The sequence below is a fragment of the Strigops habroptila genome, chromosome 2, assembly GCF_004027225.2.
Source record: "Strigops habroptila isolate Jane chromosome 2, bStrHab1.2.pri, whole genome shotgun sequence".
Classification (NCBI taxonomy): domain Eukaryota; kingdom Metazoa; phylum Chordata; class Aves; order Psittaciformes; family Psittacidae; genus Strigops; species Strigops habroptila.
Window position 1 is genome coordinate 28,360,849 of NC_044278.2, and position 10,557 is coordinate 28,371,405.

General features: G+C 41.6%; 1 protein-coding gene across 1 annotated transcript in view; it reads right to left on the bottom strand.

Annotated features, from left to right (window-relative positions):
* Window positions 1-8,409, bottom strand: part of URB1 (URB1 ribosome biogenesis homolog) — a 52,426-nt gene extending 44,017 nt beyond the window's left edge. Inside the window, 6 exon segments of the mRNA XM_030476355.1 lie at window positions 1,475-1,560; window positions 2,988-3,084; window positions 5,309-5,441; window positions 6,254-6,405; window positions 7,784-7,923; window positions 8,247-8,409. Of these exon segments, the coding sequence (XP_030332215.1) occupies window positions 1,475-1,560; window positions 2,988-3,084; window positions 5,309-5,441; window positions 6,254-6,405; window positions 7,784-7,923; window positions 8,247-8,376 (738 nt within the window). The 5' untranslated portion in view covers window positions 8,377-8,409.
* Between the last annotated feature and the right edge of the window lie 2,148 nt (window positions 8,410-10,557).

Below are 10,557 nucleotides of genomic sequence, written 5' to 3' on the forward strand. Positions count from 1 at the left end.
AGAAGTCATACAGTATGTTAGGTTTCATCAATAACAAGACAGTACATGATGTATGATTTCCATGTGGGAAAAGCTTCATTTAGAAAACAAAATTTCAAGGAGGTTTATCTTACATTTAAATGATAGCTTTTTTCTTCTTCTTCTTCCAAGGTTATTGCAACAGAAGAAAGAAAGAATATTTTTGGCTTTAAATTGTCAGTTGTGAAAACCCTGAGTCTGAGACAGGCTTTTATGGTTACCTTCTAAATTTGAAACTATTTTTTCTTCATTCTCTCACACAACAGTTAGAGCAACATTGCTACAGTAATTAAAAACAGATCAAAAGTCATAGATACAGGAACTAAAAACATTTTTAAAAGTACTTTCATAGAAATAAATCTCTGGTGCAGTTGCTGTACCCACAGCACAACAAGCTGGTGAATCACAGCGGAAGAGGCACAGCCATGCTTAGAAGCTAAGGCACAACAGAGCACAGGAAGAGCAGCTGAGACCAAACCAACTCTCACACCTTTCAGCAATTCCTGCTTCCAAGTCTTATGTTTCAACCCCACTATATCAAGAGGTTATGTCTGTCTGCTACGAGAGAACTAGCAAAAACATCTTTGAAGGCGAGCAGACTTACCTCTCCAACAGCACATTCTGATAGCAGGTGGAATGGACCCTTTCTTTTTCACAAAAACTTCTCTGATCTTAGGAAGACAATTTTACGATGTCTTCCCTCTTCCTCTACCCCTCCAAGAAATACCTTTAACCAAATTTATCTCATGCAGCAGAAAGCTTGCCATCCTAACAGTAAATAAGTCCAAAGACCAGCTATTCAGGACCACAGGATGTGGCTTCAACAGAGCCCTGCCAAGACTGGCTGCGGAATGGCACCACACGCTCTTCAACTGCAACCAGACAGCTCCTAAAAACCATCATGTCACAGTCCCCATACTAAAACCACACAAAATCCTTTTTCTCCTGGTAAGAAGATTGTTATGTCATTTGTTAGCTCTGAGCTAACAAACCTACTCGAATCTAGCTGATCTCCCCATTTTGGCCTGAGACACATTCACTGAAGGACAAATCTTACTGCCACTGGAAGGACCAAAAAGACTCCAGTTCTTTTGACCTTCAGGCTTGGCACTGATGCAATTGCAACCCGTGAAACAATCAGAATCTGTTGGACACCACACACTAAAGATGAGCTGAAATTAGCATCCAAGTACAAGCTATTGCAATTACTTCCTTTAAAAGATGGCATTGGAAAAGCATAATAGGCTTCAGTCCTGAAACAGTAATACAGCCATGACATCCACCTCCAACAAACATTACCAGTAATGGACACACTGACAAACTTGCAGCAGCAGCAGCAGCACAGTGCCAGCATCTTAAAGAGCTGTGCAATTTATGAGAAATTACTGCAAAACTGTTTCCAGCAGCAAAGAAAATGGAAAACAAGAGACAACACAATTTCAAGGGTATACCATACCTTAGTTCTTAGTGTGGAAAGAAGAAGATTGACAGTAGAAACTTTGTCTTCCTTTATTTCAGAGCGAAGAATATCTGGAATGAAATCTAAGAAAATATTTCGAACGTTAAAGTGAAAAAGTGAAAGCTATTTTCATCCTAAAATGCTTCAGGGAATTCATATCCATTTCTCTTCAATGTCATATTATTTACCTTGCTGTTATATTTAAGGATGAACCAAAAGGCTGCAATCAGAGTTCAGAAGGATGATGTGTATGTAACTACAGTGATGAACAAGTAATGCTGCCAAACCTATTCTCATCATAGCTAGCTAATTTGCCAACTTGGTTATTAACACTTATTGCAACAGCATCTGTCAACTTCAAATGTATTTTGGGCCCCAATGTGCTATGGAGTATTTAAACTTGAGTGAATGCCCATCCTTTCCATTGAAGGACTCACAACTGTTTCACCAAGCGATTCCCAAATGTTTAGAGGTTACATCTCCAACCACATACATCACCTTTCGGCTCACTCGTGCATCCCAAAGTTAGAGAACTTCAGTTTATAGAGACCTGTAGTATCTTAGAGGTGAATGAAAGCCAGCTGTGCTGACTGGGTCTAAGTGTGCACTGCCATTCCCCAATCTTGAAAGAGCTGGACAACTGCAGCAATTAAAGGATATCAGCAGCCCCCAGGGTAGCACAAACAACAGAAGTAAGTAGCTACAGTCTGTTCTCATACCTCATTGTAGAAGAAACAAACTGTTGCCAGCTAATGACTTTTTCTTTTAAGAGTATTTCTAAATCCCTCCTGAATTCTTCCACAACCGTACCAAGGGTCGCAATTCACAACTTGAGAAACATCAGCAATAGATTTCAAATTACTAAAGTCAACAGAAGTTTTACATTATCTTCAGCACATAAGGGATTGAGTATTAACCAAGTGTATGTAAGCTTCAATTTTCTGCATCCTCTTCTTTAAGAGACAAGGCTGTAACATGCTCCTGGACTGCACTGCCATGTAATGCCTCAAAAAAGGATGCAAAGGACATTACACTGGTCTCCCAAATCATCGACAAAAAGTGGTCTAATGGAGTACGTATGAGTTGTCCTGCATGAGAATAGAAAGGAAACTAAAGTACACACAGTCTTTAACACTTCAAAAAAAACCTTTGAACGTATGCACTGTTACTGTGCTATGAGCAAGGCTGGAGGCCATGAAGGAAGCTTTTTCTGCTTACTGACTCTATGGGCTCAAAGTTATATTACATTTACCATTTTACATCTGTATCACCGAAGGCTTTTTATTTTTACAAAGTTTTTGCAGATAGCAAACATTATTCTGAAGCAGAAAAGGCACTCACTAGATACTGAAGAAGTTTAAAGTTTATTAAGTAATAAGATTAAAAATATGTATTTTGTACCTTATTAAGGCTGTTTAGCTTGTTCACATTTTGAATTAGTTCACATTTATTATCACCTGTAAAACATTCTGCCTTAAAAAAAATAAATATACAAGCAATTGTGAAGTACCTTTTAATTCTAACACCTGTGTCAAGATCGCATTGTCACCAGCAATTAAAAACGAAAGAGCAAACTGAATGTAGGCCATACGAACATCAGTTCTCCCCTGAAAAATATAAAGGCTCTGTTAGCAATCAGATTGTATACAACTGCAAGATTAAAACTGAAAAAATTTATTATCCTTATGAGTACTATGAACAGGTAAATTAAACAACTTCTATAAACACGTTGCACATAGCCATACACATACATTTACATGCAATACACCCACAGTATGTTCACTTGAAACATTTCCTGCCTGAAGCAGATCACAGTCTGCTAAAGTTAACATCAAAAAGGAAGGTGTCCTAGTTCACATATTTTTATAATTCTCAATATAGAAGACAGGCCATAAATTAAAAAAAAAAAAAAAAAAAGAAAACATTAGCAGTAGTTTCATGCCAAACCCTGTACAAACACCACTGAACATCCTCACTTCTGCACCGCTTGGTATACTGGTCAATTCACAAAAACACTCAGTAACAGTAATGGCAGTAATGCTGCTGCACCTTCTTACTATACAGGCTTCCAGCGGCAGGGCCAGTCTTGGGGACTTTTACTGTTCATTGCCATCCTTGAGCTACAGCACATTATACACATCTCTCAGCTACCACAGCTACCTACAGAGCTACCTGGGTCATGCAACTTAGACCAGCTAAAAAAAAAATTAAAAAAATTACAGGGCTAATACACTATAAAACTACAAATTCAGGCACAAAGAAAGAAGTAGTGAAAACTTTGCCTGGAAAAGGATCATAGGATATGAACATAGACTCATATTATTTCAGTCACCCCTCATTCTGGGACCTCATGTAGTGACAGGACAAGGCAGAATGGCTTTAAACTCACAGAGGGGAGATTTAGATTAGGCATTAGGAAAAAATTCTTTACTATGAGGGTGGTGAGACACAAGTTGCCCAAAGAAGCTGTGGCTGCCCCATCCCTGGCAGTGTTCAAGGCCAGGTTGGATGGGGCTTTGAGCAACCTGGTCTAGTGGAAGGTGTCCCTGCCCATGGCAGGGGTTTGGAGCTAGATGATCCTTAAGGTCCCTTCCAACCCAAACCATTCTATGAGCCTATCACCACATTCCCTCATACAGAGTCCCTCTGTGATTTATAAATTTTTAACACTTACTCTGCAAAATCAAGTTGCACGTAAAAATGGCTGAAAGAAGTTACTGACTAGGCTAAACACTAGGCAGAAGTGACTCATGAAAAGGTTGAAAGAAAAAATAAAGAAAAATTACTTTGCTGTAAGCTTTGGGTCTGATATTTTTGTATTAAAAATTCACCTCTGATAGCCAGTTGTGACATAATGATTTCACCGAAAGCTGATTGACAGTAAGACATTTAATCCATTTCTGGAAACTTTTCCTTGTACCTTCCATATCTAATAAGCTCTTGCTCAAAAGACTAAAGATTTAAACTTAGAGTGGAGATACTCCTAATGACAGCTTCAGGTCAAAGCCCATGGAATCTGACATTCCTGAAATTGTAAAATGTGGTTTCAGGGGAAAAGGTGTGTATTTGGGTTTTTGCCTTCTACTTGATTGCTTTACCTATAAACAGTTTCGTTTGTCACCACAGATGGCACAAAGCCAACACAAATGCACTTATTCATTCTGCAAGTCATCTTTAGAAAAAATATATCAGCATTGAAATAATATTGGATTTATTAGACATTTATATTTGAAATGAAATATAAATATTGTTGTTCTGAAACACTGGTTCAAGTCAACCCTGATTATTTTTAACAAATGGAGACGAAACAAGAATTAAAGTTCATTTTGGAAAAAGAGGAGTGACTTTTTCTACTCACTTGCACATCCTCCACTAAAAGGGTAGAAACATTTATATTTCATCACAGCTTATTAGAAACAAACAAGGCACTTCAATGTTTTGCAACAAATTCTACAAAGCAGTATAAAAACAAGGTTATCCTGAGGAGCTCTGCACCCTGACAAGATGAGAAAGACCAGCACAGGATGGAAAACAAAGCATGCTATACCTCAAGGGTATGGCCCAGCTCTCACACTATTGCAGATACTGAGAAACATTCCCTGGGGATTCCTGTGTAAGTAGATAGGAAGCTCTTGCCCCACAGATCAGTTCTGCTGCCAATAAGAAACAATCACGAAGCATTTCAGCCTCACACAGGACACAAAAGAAAAGTTTTGCAGACAAAAATACAGCAAAGAGAAGTGGGCAACAGCTGAATTTTAAATACGTGGCAGAAAAAAACCTGATGGAGCCATGGTGTAGCATTTCATAGCACACAGCAGCTTAATTTACCTTCTTACATCTTTTTTTTAATAATCCAGGCAGAAACTTATTATTGAAATCAAAATGGCTATACACATCCCTTGCTGAATCTGGCCCCTGAGCCACCATTGCTGACAACAGGGTAAGGCACACTCGGCTCATCCTAAAACAAAAGGCAGAGGAAAACCTGAAGGTTATTTCCAGGATGACAGTTATACAAACAACCAAATCAAGAGATCTAAACTTTAAAAAAAGACCTTTTTCCTGTAAAAGAAATTATCCCACTCCACTTCCAACATCCACCCAAGCCTTCGGGAGTTTCAGGCATAAAGCAGTTCTGAGCCAATCCCAACACAAGCAATCAAGATAACCATTTGGAAAGTATCCCTGGTCATGGAAAGCTCTTGCTGCAGTTGATGGGGAGCTTTAGTGAAATATGTATCCAACCATTTTAATGACAATCACGGTACAGATTTAGGCCAAACACAAACGTTATTCCACTATTCACTAAGAACTTCAGTCCTCTTTGTGAACAGTCTATTTCTACAAGCGTATTTCTTGGACTGAGCCCCCTGTCCTGCAAACACATACACTTTACTGCCACAAGCAGGTCCATCTGAGCTACAGCTGATGCTAAAGTTAAGGATACGCACAGCGTAAGCCAAAGTAAGGGTGCATTTTTTGTGTTATAGCTGAATGACAGAGATTTTCTTCAGTTTAAGTATGCAGCATGGGTCTTGTAATGGACTAAATCCCAAAATATACGGCCTCAGGAAAAGTATCATATAGCATTAGATTGTGTATTGTATCAGAGCTTCCACCTTGCAAAGACTTCCCCATGCAATTATTTATGAAATGTGGAATAGTATCATTAAATAAAGGTGGATTATTAGCAGTAAGTCAACAAGACCCAGACAGCTCCTCATGATCAACTGACAGAGATTCTCTGCAGCAGTACTGAGAAGACTGACTTACCTGTGATTTTCAGAATTCAAAGCAGCATAGACCAATCTCATGTAGGAATGAATTAACTTTTTTACTATGTTCATTCCCACAGCAGAAAAATGGGAGAGGTCACTGGCTGTCCTCAGTAAAATGGCTTCTAGAGCTTGAAAGATTAACAGCATCTGTAAGATACAGAAATATATCAATGTCTGCCAATATCTGGTACAGCTTGAAATCATTAGCTGAGCAAACCATAACAAACACCATTAAAAAAAAGAGTAACCACACCACAAGAGGAAAGCTTCCTCATATGAAGTCAAAGTTAACTTCTGAATTCTCTCCCAAATTAATGCTTCCTCTTCTAAAGAATTAGTTCCAAGAGTATGAATTTTCAAGGAAGCCCCTATACAGATACTATATGAAAGACCAGAGAACCACAGGAGGCCAGCTGACTCCTCTTCTTTTTCACCTGAAAAAAATCATGAAATGCAGTGGTAGGGAGGGATAACCTCTGCAGGAAGCCCAAGCCAATGTGCTGACTGAAGGCCTGTACAACCGTGGACAAATAAACTGAATGCAAAAAAGGGTCCCTCCTCACCATGAACCAAGACCTATATGCATGATTTATCTGCATATGTACAATGTATCACTTTTGGGGATGCAAACACGGACTGCAGTGCAAATCTCAGCACAGGCTGATGGACCTTGAAAGCCCTTTTCAAGCTGGAGGCCAAGGCCTAATGAACCAACGTTTTAAGAAACAACTGCTAATAAGTTCACAGTGAAGCAACGAAACGTGTTGCAGAAAGCCATCCGAGCTCCTCCAGTCTTGCAATTAACTCCATCTAGGTGAATCCAGAGTCCACACGGCACTGGAACTGTACTCATTACAACTATTAGCCCCTATTAGTAAAAGGATCTTGAAGAAAGCATGTCATTGAACATGATATGCTTTCTTCATTACACAAAAGTGATAAAGCAAAGACCCACAAGTGGAGGTTAAAAAAAAACACTATCCAATTTTATGTTGTAAGCAGATTTAAGTCAATAATGCTGCCCCAGTATTCACAGTGAAAAGAGTTTTTTAATTCTCTAGTTCATTCATCATATTCTGATGAGGAAACATTGTCTCCAGGTCAGATGAGAAAAATTAAGTCAACTATACTGGTGGCTTTCTAGAAATACTGATGTATCAGGGAGACGTCTAGTTACCTAAAAACAATTACTTTCATTGGACTATTTTCTTCTTTTGTTTGTTTGACTGCTTCTGTTGACCCCCTTATTTCATAAATGGTCTTTTGATATAATTTCAAGAACCTTAACAGCTTGACTTTGGCAAGGCTACCGGGTGTGCGCATCATTAAATCCAGGAACATCTTTGCACTGAAAATGCTTCTTCCCACTTGATCAGTGCTTCTGCCACTGTGACTTCCAGAAAAACAACTAAACCCATACCAAGTTATCAGTTATTTATACCACAAAGCATTTATTAGGCAGTTCCTCTCCCAGGTGGGATGCAAGCTGACAGTCATTACACTATAACACCCATGGCCAGCTTACTTCACTTTCAGGCTTTCTTTCTCCATCCATAAGTTTGAATATTTCAGCACACTCCATGGAAATTTTGATGTATCCCTCCACGACATCATATACGTCAGGCGATGGGAGCGTCTTAGCCACGGAGATGAAGGTCTCCAGGCCTGCAATGGGAGAGTTTCACCGGGGGAGCCAGCGTGTGACACGCTGCAAGCCAACCCCCAGGGCCCGGACACTCGGGCTCCGCTGCCCCGGACCAACACGTGCCCAGGGTACAGCAACAGCAGCCGTTCATCCCCATCATCGCCATCCCCATCACCAACCCCATCATCGTGGTCGTCCCCACGACGTCGCCCTGGGGACAGGACAAGTCTCCGGGCTCCCCGGGGAGCCGCTCCAGCCCCTGCTGCTCCGGCGGAGCACGCCTTCACCTCACGACCGTACCGCCCGGCCCGCCGGCCGCCCCCCGCCCGGCCCGGCCCCTCACCCTTCCCGGCGGTGGCAGGGTCGCGCAGCAGCGCCTTGAAGCGGGCACCATTGAACTCTTCCTCCTGGCGACAGGCTCGCTTGGCCGCCGGCGGGTCGGCCGCGGGCACGCTGCGGCGCTTCACCGCCATAGCGCTGCCGCCCCGCCGCGAGGGCCGCCCCGGAAGCGACCGTGGCTGCGGAGCCGCGCCCCGGCAGGAAGCGGCGGCAGCGGCAGCGGTGGCAGCCGCAGCCGTGGCCGTGTTCTTGAGGGCGGGCGGCCGGCTGGGAGCAGCGGAGCTGCGCCTCTCCCCCCGTCAGGAGCCGGGGCCCGGCTGCAGCGTGCAACGGCGGCCTTCCCAGCCCCTGCCCCATTTGTCGCTGTGAGACTTAACCGCCTCAGCCCCAGCTGCCTTGCGGCTCTTAGGGAGGCAGCTGCCCAGCAGCGCTGCTCCCTACGTTCCCCTTCGGGATTCCTCCCCGGTGGCACGGGCGTAGTTTTGCGAGGCAGCCGTGGGCACTTGGCCGCTGGTGTCTGCCGATGGACCTGTCCCTGTCGCACATGGCAGTTGGCCCTTCCGTGGCCTCAATGGGGCGTTCAGTCTCCCGGGGTGAAAAGCAAAGGCACATAGTACATGTGCGCGCATAAAAGCATGAACTACCCTCTGCATGTCTGGGGATGCATTTGGTTGTCAGAGCAATCGGTGCCCAAGTTGACAATAAAAAGAGCTAAGAATAGCTGTGACACCTTTTCTTTTCCTTCCATCTCTATTAGGACGCTTTAGTCACCTCATCTGAAGTGCAGCCACGCAGTCCCGACTGGTACTGCTGAGGGGTGAAAGCCGGGTGGAGTAGGGGGACTTGGAAGGCAGATCTCCAGCACCCTGCAATAGTCTTTTTTTACATAACTGCTCACAAGACCAAGCAGTTTTTTGTCTCCCTTGGCATCACAGTTTCACAGGACTGCAGACCCATGCAGTACTGGAGCAAGGAGACCCAAACTTTGGTGTGGAAGGGGAAAACAGCGTGCCAAGAAGCAGAAAGAGGAGAGAACTTCACGTACACTAGGGAAAGGGAAATGATTGTAATTTACAAAAGCAGTAGTCACAAACTGCTTTCCAATTAACAAGCCGTGTTTCCATTACATTTTTAAATCTGTCTGGTTAAAATGTCTTAAGTAAACACAATTACAAACAAATAATGAAACATTATACAAGGGTACTGATTGCCTGTCAGCCTGTGAAACACATTGCTCAAGGTGGACAAGCATACTGTTCTCTAGACTTAAATTGAAACCAGAGGTTTTGCTTTCAGCAAGAGTTATTCCAGGAGAAGCACAGTGATAAGAAGGAATGGAAAAAGTCTTGTTCCAATAAACTGGTAGATATGAAACGCCAACAGTTGAAACAGTAGTGGGAGATAAAGGAGATTGTTATATTATGTCAGTTAAGAGAAAATGAAAATCAAGTTAGAGGTCTACCCAAAATGGATTCTTTTTCCTATTTACATATAATAAAAGCAACGTTAATACTTTTTTTTTTTTTAACAAAATACTGTTTAAAAAAGTAATCCAGAAGATTATTAACATTAACAGTCGTTCTAAGATTTAGGGTAGACAAATGCTTTAATGTTGATGGAAGATGCTGTGATAGTGTGAGAACAGATGGTGGAGTAAAATAAAAGAAGGTGAAGTTAGAAGGCACAAAAGGGTAAAATAGAAGGAGTACTTGAGACTGGGAAAAAAGGGAAACATGAAAATACGAATTGTTAGATACTACATAAAAGGGTTTTTTTAAAGCAACTTACGAGAACAAGGCTAAAAAGCATCTTAATGCTGTTTTGTTACATCATACCTAAACCTGTGCTAATCATTCATGCTATTTCCAGAAATACTTAAATTTTAACTCAGTAGATTTCAATTATTTTACTGCTTGTTTTGATGGCAGCTTCATTTTGGAATTCACCATATTATAGTAAATTCTATGCAAAGGCATGGACTGTGCATTTCTTCCATAAAACATTATTGATGGCTTGTTCTGGATGATGGAAATCCTTTGTTTCAATCTTACAGTTTTCTTGAAAATTAATTGAAAGTGGCAGATACACCAAAACATTTGCAATTCCAGAAATTGGGGGGCATATAATATGGAAAGTAAATAACATTCTCAAAAGGAAGTTGTTTTGGTTTTGAGGGAATGAAAATGAAAAGCAAAGAAAAAGATTTAGCATAGCTTTTAAAAGGCTTAAAGCACCCACACTGGTATCTTCCACATAAAAGTCATAGTTGTCAGTATTACAGAATCACAGAGTGGTTGAGGTTGGAAGGGACCATC